Source organism: Hyperoodon ampullatus, assembly GCF_949752795.1.
Source record: "Hyperoodon ampullatus genome assembly, chromosome: 8".
Classification (NCBI taxonomy): Eukaryota; Metazoa; Chordata; class Mammalia; order Artiodactyla; family Ziphiidae; genus Hyperoodon; species Hyperoodon ampullatus.
This window is the reverse complement of record NC_136921.1, coordinates 9,484,444-9,510,408: the sequence shown is the minus strand read 5'-3', so window position 1 is coordinate 9,510,408 and position 25,965 is coordinate 9,484,444. Positions and strand designations below refer to the sequence as shown.

The window sequence follows — 25,965 nt, the reverse complement described above, 5'->3', positions numbered from 1 at the left end:
TTGTATCGGGCAGGGCAGGAGAGGCTATGCTGCAGTACAAGCAAAACCAAATCTTGGTGGCTTAACATACAACAGTGTATTTCTCTGTCATGCAGAGTTCTCTGCAGGACGCGGACGGGGTCTCCAGGGCAGCTGTCCGCTGTGAGTGGTGCTGAGATCCACACTGCTTGGCCTTTTGTGACCTCCCTCTTCCACACACTTCTACAATCGGGGGAAGAAGGTGTGAAGAGCTAAGCAGTATCTCGTGCGTTTTGACTCAGGAGTGACACCCATCTCACCAGCTCCTTGGTCAGAACTAGTCTCATGGCCCTGTCTCCTGCGAGGAGCTGGGAAATGCAGCTTTCCAAGTGTCTGGGAAGAGGGGAGGAGAACCGGAAAGAGTGGAGAGCGGTAGTACCGCCCACCACACAGTGTGCAGGGCTGGTTGTTCCTCTTTCTCTGTTCTTCCCTTTTCCTTAGTAGTAAAGCTGCTGATTTCGAGCTGGATACTTGTCCTTCTAAAATAAAGACTGCACTACCCAGCCTCCTTTGCAGTCAGGTGTGACCATGTAACTAGTCCTGGCAATGAAATGGTAACAATTACTAAATGCAACATACAGAGAGTGTCCTTGGGAGAGGAGGCATGCCTCTCCTTGACCTTGCCTCTTTCGTTTGGATGGAATGCACACTGGCTGGCTGGACCCCAGTGAAGGGGATGCTGCATGCTGAGGATGAGGGAGCAACAGCCAGAATGATCTATGTATGGCACGAGCCCTGACCACCTACTTCTGCACGAGAGAGAACTAAGCTCTCTAATTTCAGCCACTATTTTTGGGGGGATGATGTGGTTTTCTGTCACACACAGCAAGCTAATTTCAAAGGCTACAGCATATTGCTTTTATAGTATGAAAAAACTTCTATGTTGAAAAAAGCACACATCTGTAAAAAAGCACACATCTTTTTCTGGCTTAGATGTCTTTTGTAGCCCAAAGGGCATAAAAACCAATAAAAGTAATATCAAACCCACCCTAATAGAGACCAAATAAGTTCTTTACACTTATGTTTTTCCCCAGGAGATTCTGCCAAAGGCAGTTTGCTTCCCTTATCCATGGGATATAGAAGGTATGAGAAAGAAACTGATTTTTAAATAAGCAATCTTGAAAAACCATATGATCATCTCAATAGATGCAGAGAAAGCTTTCGACAAAATTCAACACCTATTTATGATAAAAACCCTCCAGAAAGTAGGCATAGAGGGAACTTTCCTCAACATAATAAAGGCCATATATGACAAACCCACAGCCAACATTGTCCTCAATGGTGAAAAACTGAAACCATTTCCACTAAGATCAGGAACAAGACAAGGCTGCCCACTCTCACCACTCTTATTCAACCTAGTTTTGGAAGTTTTAGCCACAGCAATCAGAGAAGAAAAGGAAATAAAAGGAATCCAAATTGGAAAAGAAGAAGTAAAGCTGTCACTGTTTGCAGATGACATGATACTATACATAGAGAATCCTAAAGATGCCACCAGAAAACTACTAGAGCTAATCAATGAATTTGGTAAAGTAGCAGGATACAAAATTAATGCACAGAAATCTCTGGCATTCCTGTACACTAATGATGAAAAATCTGAAAATGAAATCCAGAAAACACTCCCATTTACCACTGCAACAAAAAGAATAAAATATCTAGGAATAAACCTACCTAAGGAGACAAAAGACCTGTATGCAGAAAATTATAAGACACTGATGAAAGAAATTAAAGATGATACAAATAGATGGAGAGATATACCATGTTCCTGGATTGGAAGAATCAATATTGTGAAAATGGCTCTACTACCCAAAGCAATCTACAGATTCAATGCAATCCCTATCAAACTACCACTGGCATTTTTCACAGAACTAGAACAAAAAATTTCAAAATTTGTTTGGAAAAACAAAAGACCCCGAATAGCCAAAGCAATCTTGAGAACGAAAAATGGAGCTGGAGGAATCAGGCTCCCTGACTTCAGACTATACTACAAAGCTACAGTAATCAAGACAGTGTGGTACTGGCACAAAAACAGAAAGATAGATCAATGGAACAGGATAGAAAGCCCAGAGATAAACCCATGCACATATGGTCAACCTATCTTTGATAAAGGAGGCAGAAATGTACAGTGGAGAAAGGACAGCCTCTTCAATAAGTGGTGCTGGGAAAACTGGACAGGGACATGTAAAAGTATGAGATTAGATCATTCCCTAACACCATACACAAAAATAAGCTCAAAATGGATTAAAGACCTAAATGTAAGGCCAGAAACTATCAAACTCTTAGAGGAAAACATAGGCAGAACACTCTATGACATAAATCACAGCAAGATCCTTTTGGACCCACCTCCTAGAGAAATGGAAATAAAAGCAAAGATAAACAAATGGGACCTAATGAAACTTCAAAGCTTTTGCCCAGCAAAGGAAACCATCAACAAGATGAAAAGACAACCCTCAGAATGGGAGAAAATATTTGCAAATGAAGCAACTGACAAAGGATTAATCTCCAAAATTTATAAACAGCTCATGCAGCTCAATAGCAAAAAAACAAACAACCCAATCCAAAAATGGGCAGAAGACTTAAATAGGCATTTCTCCAAAGAAGATATACAGACTGCCAACAAACACATGAAAGAATGCTCAACATCATTAATCATTAGAGAAATGCAAATCAAAACTACAATGAGATATCATCTCACACCAGTCAGAATGGCCATCATCAAGAAATCTAGAAACAATAAATGCTGGAGAGGGTGTGGAGAAAAGGGAACACTCTTGCACTGCTGGTGGGAATGTGAATTGGTACAGCCACTATGGAGAACAGTATGGAGGTTCCTTAAAAAACTAAAAATAGAACTACCATATGACCCTGCAATCCCACTACTGGGCATATACCCTGAGAAAACCATAATTCAAAAAGAGACATGTACCAAAATGTTCATTGCAGCTCTATTCACAATAGCCCGGAGCTGGAAACAACCTAAGTGTCCATCATCGGATGAATGGATAAAGAAGATGTGGCATATATATACAATGGAATATTACTCAGCCATAAAAAGAAACGAAACTGAGCTATTTGTAATGAGGTGGATAGACCTAGAGTCTGTCATACAGAGTGAAGTAAGTCAGAAAGAGAAAGACAAATACCGTATGCTAACACATATATATGGAATTTAAAAAAAAATGTCATGAAGAACCTAGGGGTAAAATGGTAATAAAGACACAGACCTACTTGAGAATGGACTTGAGGATATGGGGAGGGGGAAGGGTAAGCTGTGACAAAGCGAAATAGAGGCATGGACATATATACACTACCAAACGTAAGGCAGATAGATAGTGGGAAGCAGCCTCAGAGCACAGGGAGATCAGCTCGGTGCTTTGTGACCGCCTGGAGGGGTGGGATGGGGAGGGTGGGAGGGAGGGAGATGCAAGAGGGAAGGGATGTGGGAACAGATGTATATGTATGATTGATTCACTTTGTTATAAAGCAGAAACTAATAAAAAAAAAAAACCAATTACCATGAAATGTGGATGTGATCCAGTTGTGGACTTAGCCTGTGGATGTGGCTATCGAGAAAATGAGCATATCAATGGACCATTTATCTTGGATAACTGCTGTTTAATCTATTAAATGTTCAGTATAAACTATTTTGTTAACTGTAGTAGAAGTGATCATAAATCATTGTTATGTGTGATTATTACTGAAATATAAAAACTTTAAAATTTTCAAAAAAAATAATAAATAAATAAATAAATAAATAAGCAATCTTTATGTTTTGTGACCACATTCATTTCAGACAATACTGAGTTGGTAAAGCTTTGACAGTATTATTTCTATCCCTTTCATTATAAAGGAGAATGATGGTTCCTGAAGAGGGTTCTAGGGACCAAGATGCTAGTCCTGTGCCAGCCAGCCTTTATCCACAGGATCTTGGAAAAACCCATTCATCCTTTACATCTCAAGTTTGAATAAATCATTCAACTTTCTCCAAAGGTGGTTGTGAAAATAAAATATATTATTCAGGATAAAATTAGAAATATACATTGTATGAGTCAGAGTAATGCAGGAAAAACTTGTTAAAAATTATAGTTTGCATTTTAGGGCTTCCCTGGTGGCGCAGTGGTTGAGAGTCCGCCTGCCGATGCAGGGGACACGGGTTCGTGCCCCGGTCTGGGAAGATCCCACATGCCGCGGAGTGGCTGGGCCCGTGAGCCATGGCCGTTGAGCCTGCGCGTCTGGAGCCTGTGCTCCGCAACGGGAGAGGCCACAACAGTGAGAGGCCCGCATACAGCAAAAAAAAAAACCAAAAAACAAAACAAAACAAAAAAAATGATAGTTTGTATTTTAATACGGTCAAATGCAATTCATTCTTTTCTGACAATAATTAGATATTTGTCATTTCAAAGTCACATTTGTTCTGTGGGAGTTCTGTGAAGATGTGACACAGTGACTGAATTACCAGCAAACAGAATGCTCTGCTTTTTTCTTCTTTCCAAGGATAACAGTTACAACGTGAGTAACGGTAGCCATGGTGAGGACTGAATTAACGTGCACCATTTTTCCAGCGTACGCCCACAACAATGTCAGATGGTCGTGCTCAGTCATAGTATTACATTTGTGTTTATGATGAGCTGTTCTCATCTCAATTTTCACAGAAAGGTCATGTGAGAAACATGGAGATTGGGATCTTAGGAAAAACCTGGATGGCTTGGCATTGCAATAAAGTACCATGAATATACTTAGAGCATGAACACTTGGCAGTGGTATGTTGTCCCAAAATTGGTTCTTGGGGGTGAAAACAACTTACTCCTTTTATATATAAAGCACAAATAAATATATCCGGTACAGAAATGGATATATAATATACTTGTGGTATTGAAATATCCTGGGGGGTAGGGTTCATGATTAGAAAAAAATATCTAAATGGGCTCCCTGGAGCAGTGATCATGAAAAAATGGCTGAGAAACTCTGACTCAGAGTAAAACAGCTCTAAGTTTGGGTTCCTGATGACCATACTGAGAGACCTGCAATCCCCCACCTTTACCGTGGGTGAGTCTTGGTGGTGTGCTGGGTGGCTCCTGGGGTCTCTTTCCTTCATCCATCTCTGAAGTGTCATCACTGACCTCTGAAAAAAGAAACAACATTCATCTTATATCTCAGTAAATGCCCTCTGGAAAGTCCATGCGGAATCTCCCAGAGACCCAGGAAAGACCTTGCACACTCTGGAGCTGAAGGCTGGAGGTTCCAGTCCTGATGAGACCCTGCGACTACCTCCTGAGAATAATTCTACCGGTGGTCCTGTCTGCCACTCAGCAGAGGAGCACAGCAAGGCTGGTCAGCAGTGGTTCCTCCAGTAATGGAATGTCCAGTGGGGGGCAGTCATCTGAGCCCCTGGACCAGAGGTTTCGAGGAGTCCCGGCAAAACTTTCAGGAGATCTTCAAGGTCAGAATTGTTTTTATAATTAGATGTTCTTTGCCTTTTTTTTGCTATGTTGACTTTTGCAGAGATGACGCAAGAGCCAAGGCAGGTAAAAATGCTGGTGCCTCAGTACACATCAAAGCAATGTCCCCAAACCTTAGAAGGTGGCATTGCATTCTTCACTACCACTTACTCAACATGGAAAAAAAAAAGCCAGTTTCATTTAAGAATGTTCTTGATGAAACGGTTAAAATTATTAATTTAATTAAATTTCTACACTTAAGGACACATCTTTTTAATAGCATATGTAAAGAACTGGGTAGAACATGTAAAGCAGTTTGCTGCATCTTCAAGTACCATGTTGTCTCAAGACTAATACTCAAGTGATTGCTGGAGCTGCACGCTCACTGTAAAATTAAGTGAACCAAAATTTTCTAATTGTTTATGATATTATAAAATCTGGCATGAGTAGAAGATCCACTCAAAACACAAGATAGCATAAGACTTTTTATTACAACAGAGTATATGGTCTCAGACTCTATGTTACAACTAACCTTTAAGAAACTATCCCTTGTTGAGTTTTGGTGTAGTATCAAAAGTGAATATCCACAGATATCTCAAAAGACTGTTAAAATACTCCACCTTTTTCAGCTACAGATCTGTGTGAGGCTGGATTTTCTTCCTATGCTTCAACCAAAGCAACAAATCTCAACTGACTGAATACAGAAGCAGGGATAAGAGCCCAGCTGTCCTTGATGGTGGAGGTCAGGGAGCGGGGAATAGGTAAAGGAGATTAAGAGGTATTGGGCTGGCCAAAAAGTTTGTTTGGGTTTCCTGTAAGATGTTAAGGAAATACCTGAACAAACTTTTTGGCCAACCCAAAACAAACATCCAGTTATAAAATAAATAAACTATGGGGATATAATATCCAGCATAAGAAATAAGGTCAATAATACTGTAATAACTTTGTATGGGGACATATTCTTACTAGACTTATTGTGGTGATCATTTCATGGTGTATGCAAATGTCAAACCACTATATAGTGTACCTGAAATTAACATAATACTGAACATCAAACATATTTCAATTAAGAAAAAAAAAATTTCGAAAGAACCTTTAAAAATAGAAAGCAACTGTTAACAAGATATAGATTGATGCTATTAAAAATGTTCCCTCTCAGCTTTCAATATAATACAATGAAGATATATACAAAAATATTAAGGGGGGCTTCCCAGGTGGCGCAGTGGTTGACAGTCTGCCTGCTAATGCAGGGGATGCGGGTTCGAGCCCTGCTCTGGGAGGATCCCACATGCCACGGAGCAACTAGGCCCGTGAGCCACAGCTACCGAGCCTGCATGTCTGGAGCCTGTGCTCCGCAACAAGAGAGGCCGCAATAGTGAGAGGCCCGCGCACTGCGATGAAGAGTGGCCCCCGCTTGCCACAACTAGAGAAAGCCCTCGCACAGAAACGAAGACCCAACACAGCAAAAATAAATAAATAAAGTAATAAACTCCTACCCCCAACATAAAAAAAAAAATCACCTCTGAGGTCCCACTTCGTTGTTTAAAAAAAAAAAAAATATATATATATATATATATATATTAAGGAAGCACATGGAAAAGATAGTAAAAAAATGTTTTTTTTTTAAGAATCCAGCCATCTTTCATTAAGGTAGACGTTAAAAAGAGTTGCAAAAATGTACAATGATACCACTCACCTAATTTTTTTATTTGAAAAATATATTTATTTTTCATAAAAATATGCTATTTATGGTAATAGGTAATTGGTTTATTGTGGGCTGCAGGAGAGACCCTCCCGCGCTGAGCATTCAGATGACAGATTCCATCACCAGCCTTACCCTTTGCTGCAGGCGTTTGGGCACATTTTGTCCTTCTGTTTTTTGCTCTTGTCATGACCTTTGTGTTCCTGGTTGAGTCATCCTCCCCGTGAGTCACCTGCTCCACCACTTGGAGCATCTTTTGGATTCCATGCCCAGGTAAGGCTGCCCCTGGCCAAACAGTGATTTGTGTCCAGTTTTCACTGGGGTCCCAGTGGCCCTCCCCCACCCCCGACAATGACCTCGTTCTCACACTCCCAGTCCCCTCACTTTACGATCTCTATGCCCCTGTGCCTCGCTTTTCTCCTGCTATTTCTCTGTAATTATATAGTTTTTCTTGTGTACACCTTTCTTTCCCCCTCCCCCACCCCCAAACTCACCATCTGCTCTCACTCTCTGTGCAACCTTTTGAAATCAATCAGATAAATTTGGGGGAATCCCAGAGCACTGGGGCTGATTTCCTGTTTCCTGCCTTGAGACCCCTGCTGCCAGAAAGTGTTACAAGCAAGTAAACATGGCCACATGGTCTGTTTCAGCAGAGGAGGAGTCTTGTAAAGCACTTTTCCAGGTTCCCTAGGGCCTGTGTGTGATACAGGAGACAGGAGAGATCCAGGGGTCCCTAAGTGCCTCTAGTAGGGAAAGTGAAAGGTATCAAAGAATTGAGAGGCAGCAGCCCTGCAATGCGGAGTGAGGCTGGGACCTAGAGGATTTGCAATGCCAGGAGGTGAGGAGGCGTGGGTGTTAGCGTTAGGGTTCTCTTCTCCCTCTATTTTGCCAATGAATTTTATATTTGTATCTTTGGACCAGATTTTTTATTGAGTGTGCCAAATTGGCATACTGTGGGGAAATTGTTTCCTTGATTTCTCAGTGCTTCTGTAAAAAGCCTGAGCCTCCTGAGACACAAAAGTGTATACAGGGCTTCCCTGGTGGCGCAGTGGTTGAGAGTCTGCCTGCCGATGCAGGGGACACGGGTTCGTGCCCCGGTCCGGGAAGATCCCACATGCCGTGGAGCGGCTGGGCCCGTGAGCCACGGCCGCTGAGCCTGCGCGTCTGGAGCCCGTGCTCTGCAACGGGAGAGGCCACAGCAGTGAGAAGCCCACGTACCACAAAAAAAAAAAAAGTGTATACAGTATAAAAATAGGGGATGTTTGCTTTTACTTCTTCTAGAATCGTTTCACTTTTCATATACCATAGAAAATAAATCTGTAGCTAGTTAATTGCTGTTTAATCCAAAAAGGTAATAAAACATCTCATCTCCTGACATGGCCAAAGGGTTTCAGCCAGGGCTAGGTTCCTAGGTTAAGTGCCAAAGTACCAGGGATACTGGAGCACTCTATCCCTAGGTGTTTACATGTCAAAGGGGACGAAGCCCAGAACTTGGAGACATCTTTAGTAAAAGCTGAAGACACCTGGGGTTTCTCTGCCTCTTGGAAAGAGGCATTTAAATTCTCCCAAATGAGGGTGAGGATCTGGATCTTTTCAATCTTATTGCAAAGCAGCAAAAAAAAAATTTTCTCTTTTCAGGAGGAGAGGATGGCTGTCCTAGTCCTGTATATAAACAGAGCAGAAAACCCATCATTCTTTCTCCTGTGTCTATAGGGTATAATCTGCCACTCACACAGAAAGATTTCATCAGCTCTCTTCTCAAGCCTGTGGGTCTGCGTGTGGGGGAAAAATGTTGCCGTGCTGAGCTGGTTGTGAACAACAATAAAGAATTCTTTTCCCTGACCCAGGTGCTTTGTGTTTCTGCAATATTCATATATATAAAGACCATCACTCTGCAGGAGGGGGTAACATCTCAGAGCCTCACAGTACTTGACGAAGCACATACCTGGCACACGTGCATAGAAGGTTAGCACAAATCTAGAAACGAGCAGGTCAAAAATTGAATTCTAAAAATTTCCTCCCAATATATTTGCATCCTTTCTCAGCAACGGCATCACCATTCACCCAGCCATTTAAGCCAGAAATGGAAGAGCAAGCCTTGATTTCTCTCTCTCATCCTCAGCTTCCAATGTACCAAGTCTTATCAACTCTACCTTCAACTGATCTTGAATAGACCCTCTTCTTCTATCTCCACTGCCAGGTCTGAATCCAGGCTACTATCAACTCCCATGGCACCTGCCCCCCCAAGGGGTTGCCCTGTTTCCATTCTTTTCTATTTCCAATTCATTCTTTATGTAGCACCAATACTGGTCTCATCGTTTAAAATTGGATCATGTCACTTCACTGATTAGATCTCTTCAGTGGCTCTCCATTGCATTTAGAATAAAATCCCACCTCCCACATCTTGGCCTACAAGGATGAGCTGTCTCTAGCCTCCAGCCCCCTCTTGTGCTCTCATCTTACCTCTCTGGAGGTTTTTGTTCCGGTGTCTCTTCTTTGGGGTTAACCAGATATTTCTTTTTCTCTTCTTTCCTAAAAAGAAAAGATACAGATCATCTTTTATAGCTACAAACATTGATCTACTAACCTCCTATGTCAACAATTTTTAGCTTTTACTTTGGGTCCTCAAACCACGGTGGCCAGGAGGTCATTGGTGACCTTAGGTGATGCTGAAATTCTAAAGTGGCAGAGGAGAGAGAGAAGTGAAGAAATGGAGACAATAAGTTTAGGTAACTCATTTCTAGAAGTTTGGTTGTGAAACGGAGGGGAGAGCTGTGGAGGCTGCTGAAGTGAGATGAGGATCAAGAGAAAGTTCCTTTTATGAACTGTGATAGGCTTGGGCATTGGTTGAATGAATGTCCTTGTGAGAGGGAGATGCTGAATTCTCAGGGAAGAGAAGGGACCATGGATACTGTCAGAAGAGGTGCAAGGACTGCCTTGGAGACAAAGAAGGAACTGGAAAGGAGAGGAAAGATGCAGTTGGGGTTTGCACGGTGGGAGCATGAAGTGACGGAGTTCCCATCTGATTTCTTCTATGAAACAGGAGGAAAGGTCATCTGTTATGCAAAAAAGGAGGCAGTGAGGCATCAGAGGTTTGGAAAAAATTGCTCAAGGTTTGAAACGATTGTCACAGGAAGTGGAGCTGTGATGCAGTGTAGACGGATCCTTTGTACTGGAATCATGAAGACACGGCAGGTACGCACTGCTCAGCTGTGTGCCTCTCCCCAGCAGTGCCTGATTTCAAATGCAGCGTGCAGGAAGAAGACAATAGTTCCCTCGAACATGTGCCAGAGATTTCTAGGAAGAGACAGAGAGGCAAGGCAGGTGAAGATAGCAGAAGTTTACTGAAACGATGGATCTTCAACTCTGAACTGGTAAGAAGGGTCATGAGAGAAACGCAGGTGATGGACTGGAGAAGCGAAAGGCCAGTGGGCTGGTCACCCAAATGAGACTGAAGGACAGCTGCAGAGGAAACAAATTGTAAGGAAGAAATCGGGGGGGGGGATTTTTTGAATTCATTTTTATAGATTTGGGCTGAGAAGGAGAGATCAGGACTTGAGCAATAGTTATAGAAGGAGCAAATTTCAAGCATTAAGTGTCAAAAAAAAAAAAAAGGAAATCTCAAATTAACTATTGGGAAGTCGAGCCAGGTTTAAATGATGAAAAGGCCTGTGGATCACCTTTGGGTTCAGGAGGGCAAGAATGGGTGGGGAGAAAAGGTCACTGGAAACAAGCAGAAGGATTTGAGAGGTCAGAATATTGGATGGGTCTGTTATCCACATGTACCTTGAAGATGTCCAGGATGATGGCAGGACTTGAAGTGACAGAAAGACTCTAAGTCAGCCTTGAGTTCTTCCAGGGAGCAGTGGGGAATGATATGATGATAGTGATGATAGTGATGAAAAGGGAGTGAGCATTTCACTTGAATGGCTAAGCCTCAAAGGAGGGGATGGGAAACAAGGGGCCGGGTGGGGCAGTGTGTAGCAAGGGGTGGCATCCAACCTGCCTTCAGCCATGGGGTGAGTGGTAGCAGAAAATATGCAGCCTTGTCTTAAGAGGAAGCAGAGTCCTCTTGAGGAACCAGCTTTCAGTTAAAGAGGGAAGTGCGACTAACCCTATAAGAAGCTGTGTGTGTAGGAGACCTTAATGATTTCAGAACAAACAGTTCTGATGGGTGCATATTTCAATGGCCCTAAATGCCTTCTCATTTCCCTATAATATTCATGAAGGCCTTAGAGGAAGACGCAGTGAATGGGAAACAAACTGTATTGGGCATGATGACTATAACCACCTAGTGGGTGCTTATGATAAGATGCAGCTCCAAATTCACCCTCCTGAGATCTTCAAGAGAAAGGCAATCCTTACCTTTCTTGCTGGGAGGTGCCCTGGATGCCTCTTGGAGCTCCTTTGGGTCACTTTGTTCAGAAGCATCAACTCTTGTCACTGACAAAAAATATATAATTCACTTTAGAACTCAGAACAGGCTGATGAGAAAGTGCTGAGGGAGATTGGTGGGAGAACCAGAGGGTGGAGAGCATCTGCAACACAGGTCTGGGGACTCACCAGGGTTCCCTGGCTCTGCCTTGGTTTGATCAACTTGTGATTACTGCTACCTGTGTGATTATCACAGTGAACCAGGGAACAACTGCTCCACAGAGGAGGGCTCAGTTTGAGCCCTTTAGAAAGAGAAGTACAAAGGCTCTCAGCAGCTAGTGTGCGTGGTGATCTTGAATTCTGACGGCCACAATGAGGATGAATGCTTTTGCCACATGAAAAGTACAAGCTATTGCTTAGATGTCTGTGATGTGATCTTTCTAAACTGCTGTATCTGTGATTATTTCATCTTGAGAAATAGTGAAGGAGGTTAAGTGCCTTATGTATTTCCACCTATTTGCTGTTGAAGAAAGCAGGGGTCAGCCTGTACTTGCCAGCACTTGTTAGCAACAAGAATATACAAAATTCCTCTAGCTTTTGCTGCATGAAGAAAGACAGAAGGACTTGAAGCCATGACAGATAAAGACCCATCTCACAAAAGGCAGTCACTTCCTTGTTTACACAAGGCTGTGAGATCTGTCTCGAATTCCATCTTATATAGGAATAGCTAACTGAGGCAGCTAGCAAGCAGTCGTTAGACTTTAAAAATGATTTGTTTCATTTCAAATTATTTAAATATCTTAAAAATCCAAATGATGTAAAAATGACGAGGGGTGAATGTGAAAGTTCCCCCAGTTGGGGTGAGGGCTGGGAATGAGGACCATCCATGTCTGGAGCACCAATTCAGTGTTTTTGTTTGCTTTGCATTTTGATGCAGCAGTTTGGGCATTTACCTTCTGGAAGTGGCCTCAGAGAGTGGCTGAGTCAAATAGTCCTGCCATGACTCAGCCCCTTGTCCTTTCCCCAGCGTTCCCACCACATTGCCTCCTGGCAGATGAATGTTCTCCCTTTGCAGACCCCTTAGTGGCGTTTGGAGTCCAGGTCATGATACTGAGCAGGACACTGTGGGGCTCGTGGGCACAAAAGCCTTTCTGTGTCCCCCGCCATTTCTTGATTATAGGAAATAGGCTTCTTTCAGCCTCCATGACCTTCCCTGAGTTCCAACCAGCAGGTTCAAACAGATGCTAATTAGGGAAGGGAGGGGATGTGGAGACAAGGGAGGACCGGGTGAAAGAAACAATAGTGCAGCCTTGGGGCAGGGTCCTGGTTCCCCCTCAAGGGACACGCATAAGGGTAGCTTTGAGCTGTTTTGCAGATACTGAAACCCCCACCAGGTGGAAGAAGTTAACAGGATGCTGCCCACAACCACACAGACCGCAGACCCCAGACCGGTTGAAGCCAGAAGGTTGATGATGCTGACTCCCACTTACCTCACCACCAACCAATCAGAAGAATGTCCACGAGCTGATCACACCCCCTCTGAACTATTACTATGAAACTTCTCACTACCCCGTCCAAGTTGCGACATACAGTTTTGAGGGCACTAACCTGCTGTGGCCCCCTTTGCCTGGCAAAGCAATAAAACTATTCTTTTCTGGGCTTCCCTGGTGGCGCAGTGGTTGAGAGTCCACCTGCCGATGCAGGGGACACGGGTTCGTGCCCCGGTCTGGGAAGATCCCACATGCCGCAGAGCGGCTGGGCCCGTGAGCCATGGCCGCTGAGCCTGTGCGTCCGGAGCCTGTGCTCCGCAAGGGGAGAGGCCGCAACAGTGAGAGGCCCGCGTACCGCAAAAAAAAAAAAAAAACTATTCTTTTCTGCTTCACCCAAAACTCCGTCTCCGAGATATAATTCGATGTCTGGGTATAGAGGCTGGATTTGGCTTCACTTGGGCAAGTACTTACGGGGCTCCTGTCCCTCACCCTCAGTGCTGCCTCCCGGTCCACCTTTCCCAGACCTATCTCCCTCGCCCTCCCCAGGGACTCTCTCTCCCTTTCCAAGCTCCTGAGGACGGGGTGAGCAGCATGAGCTGGGCCAAGATGGTGATGGAGAGCCGAGAGGAGAGCCCCGTGCCTGGATGATCCAAATGGCTTCTCTTCATGGTACATGCGAAAGCTAACATCAGCCTAAGTTGTCCAAATCAAGATTACCTGGCACAGGGCCTGATGGAGTGCAGGACATCCCTTGAGTGTCTTCTTTATCTTTTATTTGGGGGATCAGGTTGTCACTGGACACTGAGCAGAGGAAGAGAAGGAATGTCAGATCTGAGGACCCAAGAGCAGGAACCAGAAGTGGGAGGAACAAGAACAATCTATTCCAGCAGGTAAAAATGATGGGCCAGCCAAACACCAAGGTCCCTCGAGGCGGGGTAGAGGGGGACAGGGAACAATTATTTCCTTTCTTTCTCTTTTTTTCTTTTTTGGCTGTGTTGTGTGGCTTGCGGAATCTTAGCTCCCCAAAAGGGATCGAACCTGGGCCCACTGCAGTGAAAGTGCCAAGTCTTAACCACTGGACTGCCAGGGAATTCCCCAATCGTTTCCTTTCAATCAGTCACTTACTAATTTAATAACACAGGCCCTTTTTTTTTTCCTTTAAAAATCTAGAAGATGGACTCTTCCATTGTTACTGGCTTAGTGGTTATGCTAACCTTATTTGGATGGTACTTTTTAGATGGGTGGAGAAAACATCCAGACCAAACAGGGCCCTTTATTCTTGGTATTGGAGAGCTCAGAACCCATGAAACCATTTTTGACAGCGGCCAATAATATTCCACAGTTACATTTAATGTAATCAAAGTCCTTTATCCTGATGGCTGGCGGAGATAAATGACACAATTTTAGAAGCTAATCAGGTCCAGCAACTTTTAAACATTTTATCATCTTTTCTAATAATTTCGATAACCTCCAAACCATATAAAAATGAATATGGTTGAAACTGAAAGGTCCCTGTAATCAGAGGGTGAGCAGTCGGTAAGCACTGAGGGTGGGTGTGTTGCACAAGTTACTTTTCAGTTCAGAACAGTGTGTTTTGAGTGTTGGTTTGACAGGGCTCTTGGACGTGACGGCATCAAAGTGGCTGTGATGGCATCCCTGACAAGAGGTCCTGAGCCGTGTTGGTGCAACGGCCCCCTTCTCGTTTTTTTCCTTGTCACTCCCAGTTCTTTTTCCTGGGGCTCCTGCCACAGCCCTCTTGGCTTGTAGCCACCTTGAGCTGGGCAAGTCGGCCCCAAGCAACACTGCCTGAACAGGGACAGGGTAGCTTGGGCGTCTCTTGTGAATTTTCATCACTTATTTGGGATGTCAAGTTGTCACTGGTCATTGAAGACAAGAAGAAAAATCACAGGTTACAGGGACAGGGTGTCAGGGAGGAGAGTGGAAAAAATGTCAGGGGCAGGCAGAGTATCAAGTTTCAAAGGGCAGAGGGCTGAGCTGTTCAAGGGGTGAGAAGCAGGTGTTCTGGGTTCTGGGGCTTACCCAGGCCCCTGGCAGTGCCCACATCCTTCTTGGAAAGAGCTGTGTATGGTGGTGCATGCACAGGACGGAGTAGATCAAAAAGACAGGACCCTGCGGTTCTAGGGTCACAGGCACCCTAGGCTGGGGCTGCACAGGTGTTGGACAGGGTCTGTTTCTCACCCGGAGTGAGACTTCCTTCCTGGATGATTCTGGGGAGAGCCACGGTGAGGCCAGCAGGGCTGGGCTGTTCATGCAGGATCTCAGCGCTGGGCTGGGCAGGTGCTCCGGGCTCGCTGACACTGGGTGAACAGGGCTGGCGGCTCGATGGGGGGTGTTGGCAGGTGGGCAGCGGCAGCAGTGCCCAGAGGGAGCTCCTTCCTGCTGGGCTGGCTGCAGCTTCGAGAGGCATCGGTGTGATTCTGCTCCACCCTCCGTTGGAAATGACAACTGGGATTGGTGAAGGATCACACATTAGTACCTGGGAATTATTTGGGGAAGGGGATTTCTTTATACTTGACTTCAATAGGACAAGGGCATGGAGTCTTTCTCTCACCGGTGCACAGAACTGAGGCATCATCATCATCGACCATTTGTGGCCCCTTTAGATTTTCTTTCTTTGAACATTTAGTGCTATAACAACTGCTTCTAACCTCTGATCTCATACCAAAGTGGTTTCACACAGGAAGTTGCGATTGACTTTGTACCCAGGGATTTATTTTCTTTAGTTTTGGCTTCAGAATTTAGACAATTATGTACAATGCTATAATGTTAAATGTCATCCTTGTTTTCAGAAATAAATACCTCTCACCTCCCTGGAGCAAATAAGAGACAATATAAATTCCTTCGCACAGTGTATTAGGACCTCTATATCCTGGTTTCTGCTCATTTCTGCAGACTCGGTTTCCATGCCTTCTCACCTTGTACCCTGTGATCTGGCCACACCAAACTTCTTTCCCATCCCCAATACCCCAGGCCCTGGGCTTTCTGCATGCCGTTCCCCTGCAAGGCCAGGGTCGGGTTTCTTTTATGATTCTACTCTATTTCAGAAGTAAAGTTGTCTCAACCAGTGAACAAAAAAAGGAAAGTAAGGCCAGATTTTGGAGAGGGTCCCAGAGCAAAATCACAGAGTTAGATCCAGAAAGATGCTTGAGCTCAGCCAGGCCGGGGGTGTGGGGTGGGTTGGAGGTACATATCAGTGTGTGGGTCCTTCTGACTCTTAGATTTACTTAGCCTGGCCTTTGAGCACATATTTCTCCCAGCACTGCCCTGACCCTGCCAAGAGCTCAGGCCCATGTGCAGCTGTGCCTGCCTGGGGGAGGACTCTTCTCCTTTAGCTCAAGGAATCATTTCTCCCTTTGAGGAGGAGCCTCTTAATGGGAAAATGTCAAAGACCAGATGAAGAGCTGTCAGCAGTGGTGACTCCGCTAATAAGAATGTCACAATTCAGTGGGATCTACTGGTCCTTCCCTTGTTGCTCTCAGATAAATGAACCACGTACGTTGACTCAACTAAGGGATTTTACTGCCTGCTCCTCTTACTCTTGCTCCTTTCTTCCCAGCGATGTCACTGCTCTTTTAATACTCCTTTACTTATTCAGCTCTTTCTCTTTCCTCAAGGAACTTCATTCTCTACTTCTTTCTCATACTCTCTCTTTCTATCTCTATGTCCACAATTCCCCTTCCTTCCTCTTTAGCTACATTTCTTCCCTCCTCTAGCTTTACAATCTGCCCTCCAGCTGTCCTAGTTTAAAACAGTGATCACAATCTTGGACCCTGGTATTAGGAGACCCAAGTAGGACTCATGGCTCTGCACTTAACAGACAAGTAACTTTGGGAAAGTTCTTCTGAGCCTTAATTTCCTTATGTGTTGTATGGGGATAATAATGACTTCGTAGGATTGTTTTAAAGGTGACGTAAGATAATCATATAAAGTGCTTGGGATGATGCCTGGCACATAGTAAGCATGCAAAAAACAAACAAACAAACAAAACCCAACCCAACCAAATCAAAACAAACCAACAACAAGGACCTACTGTGTAGCACAGGGAACTATACTCAATATCTTACAACAATCTATAATGGAAAAGAATCTGAAAAAGAATATATATATACATCTATCTGAGTCACTTTGCTGTACACCTGAGACTAACACAACATTGTATATCAACCATACTTCAAAAAAAAAATACTTATTATTATCCATCCCTATCCATTTCTCTTCCTCTCTAGCTCTCCTTGTCCTTCTGCCAGACTTGGTCTCTGTCACTTTATGCATTCCCTTCCCTAGAGACCGTCCAGTATGCTAAATTGTACAATTTCCCCCCAACTCATAGAACAGGTAAGACAGAAATGTTTGTGTCCTCTAGAAATTCATCTTAAAGAACCAGGGCCAGGGGCTGCTTTTCCTGTCATACTCGTGAGGGAGAATGGTCCATCTCTTCCCAAAGAGAAAGTGGGCAGTTTAAGTGCATATTCCGCAAGGCAGAAAACCAGCCCAAACTTTCAGTGTAGCAACTTCTATCATGTTTCTATAGCCCCAAAGTTATTCAAGAAGCCTCATACCCCTTTTGAAGCTCTTGAGGGTCGTCATCAAGTTGGGGTATTCACTCAGGTTTATTCGGCTGAACAGCATCTCCAGAAGTGACAGACTAAACCTATTCTCCAGTTGAGTGAGGATGTTGTACACGACCCTGGATAAAGGGACCAGGTTTCTACAGGCTTCCAGAGATTCCTTAAAAAGCGGAGTAAAGGATCATTATAAATGATTATAAAATGGAATGGAGATTTATTACACACTTGTGGTTTTCTAAGCTGTAAGAAAGTGATTTTGCTCTCTTAAGAAGGAATTTAGTGCAAAATGTCAATAGTCAAATTCTCTAACATAGAGAAATCACAGTTCCACATGTTTACTTTTGGAGCTTCATATATATTTGGATCGTTAGTCACAGAAATTCAGCCTTCTTGAAAATAAGGCTCTTGTGAACCTTATTTTAGGTATATTTGAGGGAAGAGAGAAATGTTAAGGAAGGAAAGTGGAGTCAAAGGCTGCTACTGTGTAATTCTCCAAGGCTTTGGGCAGGACTCTTCAGCAATGGACCTACGGGTTGGTCACAAGTGGCAATTCTGTGGATTGCTTGTTAGCCTCTGCTCTCTCTTTCCTTCTCTCTTGGACTTGAAATGGCCTAAATGGGAAATCAGAGAAGTCCTCCTGATGAGAGGTTGGCCAAAAGGAGAAACATGGCAGGAGAGAATCAACTACAAAATACTTATTGAGAAATGATTAGGCTCAGTGAGCTCATCCTAGGGTACCTAGCAACAGGTAAGACCAACATGGTGCTACCCATGTTGGGGGAGAGGCACTGTCAGGTGGAGAAGACGGGCATTAAATAATAAACACAAATTTAAAAAATACTCAGTTCCTACTGATAGCAGTGTTATGAAGGGAAAGCATGGATTGCTATGGGGAAGAATAAGGGGCTCTTAATTAGATGAGTGGGCCAAGGACCCTCTGTGAGGAGACATCTGAGTTATGATCTGAAAAAGGGTTGGATTCAACCAGGCCAAGACTGGGGGAAGATTGTTCTACCAGTGCTAGCACTTTTCTGGGCTTGGGGCTCAGGAAATGCTTTAAACAACCAAAATTATATGAAAAGAGTGCCATTTTTGTACACATAGCCATATCTCCCACTGCCTGTCTTGCTTCACATCAGAATGGACTGTGGGTCACAAGTTCTTAAGCGTTGGGATGGTACCCTTAGTGGGTTGAATGGTGCCTCCTCATATCCAAAGATATGTCGGCTTGAAACCTGTGAAAGTGACCTTATTTGGAAAAAGGGTCTTTGCAGATGTAATTAAGGATCTTGAGATGAGACCATCCTGGATTACGGTGGGCCCTAAATCACAGTGATGAGTGTCCTTGTAAGAGAAGAGAAAGGGAGAAGACACAGAGAGGAGAAGGCAGTGTAGAGATGGAAACAGCGAGTTAAGTGATGTTTCTGTGAGCCAGGTTTACCACAGATTGCTGGCACCACCAGAAGACAGGAGAAAGTCCAGGAATGGACTGTCCCTCAGAGTCTCGAGAAGGAATCAACCCAGTCAACACCTTGAGTTTGGACTTCTAGCCTCCAGGACTGTGAGAGAACACATTTGCTTATTTTAAGCCATCTGGTGTGAGGTCACCTACCCTGGACACCTTCTTTCCCTGGTAATGACCATTTTTGTCTGGAACTTCCAAATTCTAGAAGCCCTGGGGTGTTGTGGTTTGAGACCTCAATGATCCGGCATTCTTGGTGGGGGCTGGGTTGCCATGGCAAAGTGGTCAATGTGACTTACCTGGTACAGTCTCTCGGTGATGAAGAAGTTGTCTCGGAGGCCTTCAAAGAAGGGAAATGGCTTGTTTATGGCATAAGCAATCTCCAGCTTCTGCTGTATAAAGTGCTGTAGAAGAGCCTCTTTCAAGGCCCTGGTCATGGTGAATCTCCTACAGAAGAGGCACAAGAAGAAAAGAGAAGCAAAGACTTTGAGGAGTTAGGGGAGCTGCTCTCTGCGTTGTACAGGCATCTTGAGACAGGCATCCTGGTCCCAACAGCATCCCTTAGCAGTCTGAAAAGCCACATCTGCCAAAAAGACTCATGGGTATAGGAAGCAGTGACAATGCCCAGCAACAACAGAAGCTGAAGGTGACCGACAAGGTGACACTGAAATCCCAAAGGGGCTGCTGGTACTAAATAGAGCTACTATTTACCATGTACTTCCTGCATGCCAGACTGTGTACTAAGGGTTTCACATGCAGTAACTTATTTGATCTTCACAAAACCCTTTCAGTTTGGATTGCACCTATTTATATTGTCAAGGACACTGAGACAGAGAGAGGTTTAATAACTCGCCCTAAGTTGCAAAACTTGGAAGTGGTAGAGAAGGACGAATTCCAATTTTCTGGTTCCAGGTGTGTAGTCTTAAATACTATGGTCTGTGGCTACATTGAGCTGAGTGAACCAAGATTGCCAGGACTCAGTTTAAGTATATACACTAGCAATGCTCACACAAAAGGGAACGCTCAAAGACGAGTAGGAAGATGGAAACCTGATAATATTTAGAAACTTTATTAAACCACCTACAATCTCTGACACGCAAACAAGCCTGACATAAATAAGAACATGAAGGGTATGAAAGGCATGATTAGCAAAGGTGACTTGACGGATTTATTTTATGTATCAATTTCACATCTCAGAACAGACATGTCTTTTCCCATGCCCATGCGACATTACAATATTTGACCATTTGTAGGCCATGAGAAAATATTGATAAGTTATAATAGCAAGAAAATGTACCTATGATATTCTTGACAAATTGTCAAGAAAAGGGAGTCACTAACAAAAAATTTGATCGCCTAGAGATTTCTTTAAAAACAAAACAAACATGGATCCCATTTTTCCAACTTCACTTTGTGTCAAAGAAAAAGTTGAACTGTTAATTAATGACTATTTCTAGGGATTTAATCCCAGTGGCAGACTGAGCAACCCTGTCTCTTTCTCCTCATTCCCAAACACTTAAGGTTAACAGAAAAAAATATACATTGTAAAAAACAATCATCCAGAACAGGACTAGAAAACAAGAGAAGGTGCCATAGGGGGTTTATAGTTGTGATAAAATCCTAGAAGATAGAGAACAGATGGGAAAGAAAGCTACCGTTCACCATCTGTATAGGAGAAGGATATTGCAAAGATCAGCACAGAGCCAGAAAACACCAGAATGATCACATGCTAAGAAGAGGAAGGGGCCCTGGATGACTAATTATACTACAGCATTCAGAATAGAACATCCTGCATAACCCTCATTCTTCATCTGTTATGATTGCCAAGGATGAACATGAAGCACAGAGAGGTTAGGTAACTAACCCAAGGTATTTGGTGGCAAGGCAGAGCTCATCCGACCAAAGTCCCATTTCTCACTGGTGCATTTTACCATGTCTCATATATGAGCATTCAGGTTTGTATTATGTAAAAGGGTCTGAAAAATGAATAGGCATGGGCTTCCCTGGTGGCACAGTGGTTGAGAGTCCACCTGCTGATGCAGGGGACATGGGTTCGTGCCCCGGTCCGGGAAGATCCCACGTGCCGTGGAGCGGCTGGGCCCGTGAGCCATGGCCGCTGAGCCTGCGTGTCCGGAGCCTGTGCTCCGCAACGGGAGAGGCCACAACAGTGAGAGGCCCGCGTACCGAAAAAAAAAAAAAAAAAGGTAAAGACAAACATTCAGTGCAAAAGACATAAACAGGCAATTGAGTCAAATGCACAATGAATATGTAAAAAACATGGTAACTCACTAGTAGTCAGAACAGTGCAAACAAAAATAATTTAATAAAGTGTGCGTATCAAATTGGTCAAGATAAAAGTAATAGCAATAATCATAGACAGTCCTGGTGAAGATATAAATAGGTCCAAACTTTCTGGAGGTTAACTTCGTCATCAGTACCAAATACCCTAAAATATGTATTCCCTTGAGTCCTAAATTCCAGTTCTGGGAATTTATTTCAAGAAAATTAGCATGAATGTGCTTAAAGAAAAGATATTAAAAAGTTAATACACTCTATAGAGGAAATTAAATGTACTCTCCTTATTTTCTCTTTTCACTAGCTTCCCAACTACCTCTAGTCACTTGTACCATGAATAATGAAGGAGTTGCCTTTTGGGGGTCAGAGCGCAGGATCGCTCTGCATGGACAAGGAGGGTACCGAGCAAATCTCAAGTTCCATCCACAATAACAGGCTACAATTTAAGGGAAAAAGGACTGAACTGTGTGTTTGTTCCTCCTCTCCTTTTTAACAGGCTCCTATTAAATCCCATATCCCCTCTCTACCTCTTTGGAAAACATTATTTTACAAAGAAAGAGCCTCACAGTTTAAACTGCTGAGTCTCACCCTGCAGCTGCTGCCAGGACCTTAACTGTAAAAGCCAATCACCAAAAGGGAATAAAGCAGCCGAGACGAAAACCCACCTGGATGCTGAGATTGCTACCTGTTCCTGCCTCCTTCTGGGTCGGGGGCCTGGCCAAGGATGGCTCCTGGGACACTGGGAGAAGGGCAGGGAGATACCAGTGGGGGAAACAGGAAGTCTGTGCTTCTCCACACACGGTGAGGGCCAGGCTTCTGAGGAAAGGAAAGTGAAAGTAATTGGGCAGATCGCGCGGAGCTAAAGGCAAGGCCGCACGCAGTCCCTGCAGCCTCCCTCCACCTCCGGAAACTCGTGAGATTCCCAGGGCATTTGGGGGTCGGGGGCGGGGGTTGCTGCCTATCGGGCCCATCCTGGGGAGGTGGGTACAAAGGGGAGGAGGCATAGGGTCCAGCCCCCGCGTCCCCGGGGAACTGGGAATCCACCATCTATTTGGTGGATTACCCACTTTTATTTCCCCAGGACGCGTCCTCCTTCTATACTTTTTTGGGGGGTGATGAAAATGAACCTAAACTGAATTGTGGTGATGGTGATTGTTACACAACTGAATAAATTTACTAGAAATCATCAAACTTAAAAAAAACAGACCAAAAGACAAAGGGGAGGTGCGGTGACTCAGAAATGCCTGTACTTCGTCCGGATAAAATGATTACCCAAGAAAATTGAAATCAAAGGAAACCTGAATATAAACTGAACTCACGCAGTGGTAGGCAGCAGAACTCCAGGCAGGAAAGTGTGTTGGGGCCAGGCTGGCAGTTGGGAGCTGGAAGTGTGTGGAAACTGGATCGAGGGCAGAGCCAGGGCCAGGAGAAGAGTCTAGGGCAGCCACTGCAGGGAAGCAGGGAATGCCCCCCTCCACACATCCGATGAAAGATTTCTAATGTGCGTTGGCATGTAGGGTCTGTGAGAAACGCTTTAATGTAGAAATCTGTTTAACTTTATTTAAACCAATGATTCTCAAATGTACTCGATCCATGGGTTCCCCCTCCAGGACACCTATAAGGTGTCCTATCCCTCAGAAAAAAAGATGGGAAACACAGTTCTAGGGTCCAAGAATCCTTGAAACTAAGGCTAACCTACAAGAGCTCAATTTTACTGAAGTATAAAATGCATTCAACTTAAGTGTGCATGTTGATGAGTTTTAACAAATGTATTGGGTTGTCCAAAGTGTTCATTCAGGTTTTTTCATAACATCTTAAGGAAAAACCCAAACGAAGTTTTCGGCTAACCCGATAATTACAACCACAATTAAGATATAGACCATTTCCATCACCCCAGAAAGTTCCCTTGTGCCCTTTGCAGATAGCTTCCTCCCCAACCCAGCATCAGGCAGTCACTGATCTATGATGTCTGTGATATCTATGACTATCACTTTTCTATGACTACAGATTTGTTTTGCCTGTATTAAAGTTTTACATAAATGAAGACACACGGCATGCACTTTTTTTTTTTTTTGCGGTACGCGGGCCTCTCACTGTTGTGGCCTCTCCCGTTGCGGAGCACAGGCTCCGGATGCGCAGGCTCAGTGGCCATGGCTGACGGGCCCAGCCGCTCCGAGGCATGTGGGATCCTCCCGGACTAGGGCTCGAACCCATGTCCCCTGCATCAGCAGGCGGACTCTCAACCACTGCGCCACCAGGGAAGCCCCGGCATGCACTTTTTGATGTATGGCTTCTTTTGCTCATCATAATGTCTGATCACCAGGATGTCACCAACATAAGCGATACATGTGATGTTCTTTGAGAGATCCAGGTGATACAGATCTCTTGGAACTACGTTACGACAAAGGGCGGGTGAGTTAATATAACCGCAAGACAAAACTGTAAATGAATCATCTTATCTGTCAAGCGAGAATGAAAACGGTTTCTGATCCTCCTTTTTAATCAGAATGGAAAAAAACACATTTGTCAAATCGATGGCCACATACCATGACCTGGGCTAGGGATCTTTCTGCCTGGACTGCCTATTTTCTGATTTCAGTCCTCCAGCCTTTTTTTTTTTTTTTTTTTTGCATTACGTGGGCTTCTCACTGCTGTGGCCTCTCCCGTTGCGGAGCACAGGCTCTGGACGCGCAGGCCCAGCAGCCATGGCTCACGGGCCTAGCCGCTCCGCGGCATGTGGGATCTTCCCGGACCAGGGCACAAACCCATGTCCCCTGCATCGGCAGGCGGACTCTCAACCACTGCGCCACCAGGGAAGCCCCCTCCAGCCTTTTTATAAATTCTTTGAGCTACCCAGTATACTTCTAAGAAATTGATTTTCTGTCTGAGTTAGTCCGAGTCAGTTTTGTTTACTTGTACCTCCAAATCCCAACAGATTAAAAAGTTGGTAGCAGAGAGTGAATTGTGGGCAACAGATCTTCACAGAAATGTGATCCATCTGGGATGGGTTATCTGACCTGGTAGTGAGCATCCCACTAGCGCTCAAAGATGGGAGTTTGGTAGACTATGGCGAGTTAATAGCAAATTAACTGATAGCACTGGATTGTGATCAGGACTCTGCAATTCACACCTATATTCCAAGTGTCAGATCTCAGCACACTTAACTAAGTGGAAAGAAATTTTTCAGGTGGAAAGAAAGCACTGACTTGCCTTCAGAGATTGTCACCGACTTGACCTAAATCTGGGTGGGAGAACAGAGCAAGGAGGCAGGTCAGAATCTTCTCATCCCTCGGGTCATATGGAAGGAAAAGGAGACAACTCTCCCGCTCCATTAGGAGTCAGGGACCAATTGATGTTCATCAGTGGGCTTGGTCCAGGCATCCCTGATCTTATCCCAGAGAGAATGATTCTCTAGTGAACACAGAGAAAAAAAGACAGTGGAAAACAGAAGCTAAAGTTCCTATTGTTATCTGGGCTAATGCAGGATATTGCCAAGTAAGATGTTCTTGTAAATTTGACAGGAATACCCTGTAAGTCCTAGTCTTACCACCATCAGCTGAGGAACACCAAAGGCCTTGTGCTTATAAGCAAAGAAGCTGGCTTATTTATGTCAGCTGGTCTAGTCTGTGTCAGGCCTTGTCAGGGACACTGTGCCCAGCGGAGGCCAAAAGCCGGGAACAGTGGTGTCCAATGGAGACATAGCTTACTAGCTTCTTTGCCCACCAAAGTAAGGGAGAGAGAGAGGCAGGCAGTCCCACGTGTGTGTAGCAGCTGGTAGGCACACGAACCCTGCCCACTGGCCTCATCATGTCCTGGAATTTGGAATCTGTCCCAGCCAGATTTGGGTTCACTTTTTGGGGGTAAAGAGAACAGACAAGGGCAGAGGGGTAGAAATCTTTTGTCCCCTACACTTGGCAAACATATTTATGCAAATTTTCTAGCACATCTATAATGAGCCAGAAGAAGGCAGAGTCAGTGGTACATACTTTGGAAACATACTACTTTGAGGCTTCCCAGTTCTCACCTACTTTGGCCCACGGCCCTGACCAAGACCCTGGACTCTACAGATACCTCGACTCTCGTTCATCTCTGTCTTTGACCCATTGTCCTGCCTGGATTTCTAGTCCTCTGGTTTTATTTATTTTATTTGTGCTTTGCTCCCATTTCTTTATCTTTCAACTTTATGCCGATGTAGTGTGTTTTTCTAAGTTGCTTCAAATCCTTTACAAAATGAGGGCTGGGGCTTCCCTGGTGGTGCAGTGGTTGAGAGTCCGCCTGCCGATGCAGAGAACGCGGGTTCGTGCCCCGGTCCGGGAAGATCCCACATGCCGTGGAGCGGCTGGGCCCGTGAGCCATGGCCTCTGAGCCTGCGTGTCCCGAGCCTGTGCTCCGCAACGGGAGAGGCCACAACAGTGAGAGGCCCACGTACCACAAAAAAAACAAACAAAAAAACAACAAAAAAAATGAGGGCTGCGTCTAAGTGAAAAAATTATGTACAAACATACATGTAACAGACTTGTTAGCTAGCATCATCACATTGTTCTTTAAGGTGTAGGTAGTCTCAGTTCCAAACCTTTCCCCATCTAATGAGAAGCCTGTC

General features: G+C 44.4%; 2 protein-coding genes across 2 annotated transcripts in view; one reads left to right on the top strand and one right to left on the bottom strand.

Moving 5' to 3' along the window:
• SP110 (SP110 nuclear body protein) overlaps positions 1–19,507 on the bottom strand; it is a gene marked incomplete at both ends in the record, with an annotated part of 43,122 nt that extends 23,615 nt beyond the window's left edge. The window contains 9 exon segments of the mRNA XM_079710721.1: positions 1,036–1,115; positions 5,051–5,137; positions 7,291–7,440; positions 9,619–9,687; positions 11,521–11,598; positions 13,737–13,820; positions 15,219–15,485; positions 17,600–17,768; positions 19,370–19,507. Coding sequence (XP_079566847.1) covers positions 1,036–1,115; positions 5,051–5,137; positions 7,291–7,440; positions 9,619–9,687; positions 11,521–11,598; positions 13,737–13,820; positions 15,219–15,485; positions 17,600–17,768; positions 19,370–19,507 — 1,122 coding nt within the window.
• Positions 19,508–19,668: 161 nt separating this feature from the next.
• SP140 (SP140 nuclear body protein) overlaps positions 19,669–25,965 on the top strand; it is a gene marked incomplete at its 5' end in the record, with an annotated part of 91,675 nt that continues 85,378 nt past the window's right edge. The window contains 4 exon segments of the mRNA XM_079710660.1: positions 19,669–19,757; positions 21,961–22,193; positions 22,196–22,278; positions 24,850–24,860. Of these exon segments, the coding sequence (XP_079566786.1) occupies positions 19,669–19,757; positions 21,961–22,193; positions 22,196–22,278; positions 24,850–24,860 (416 nt within the window).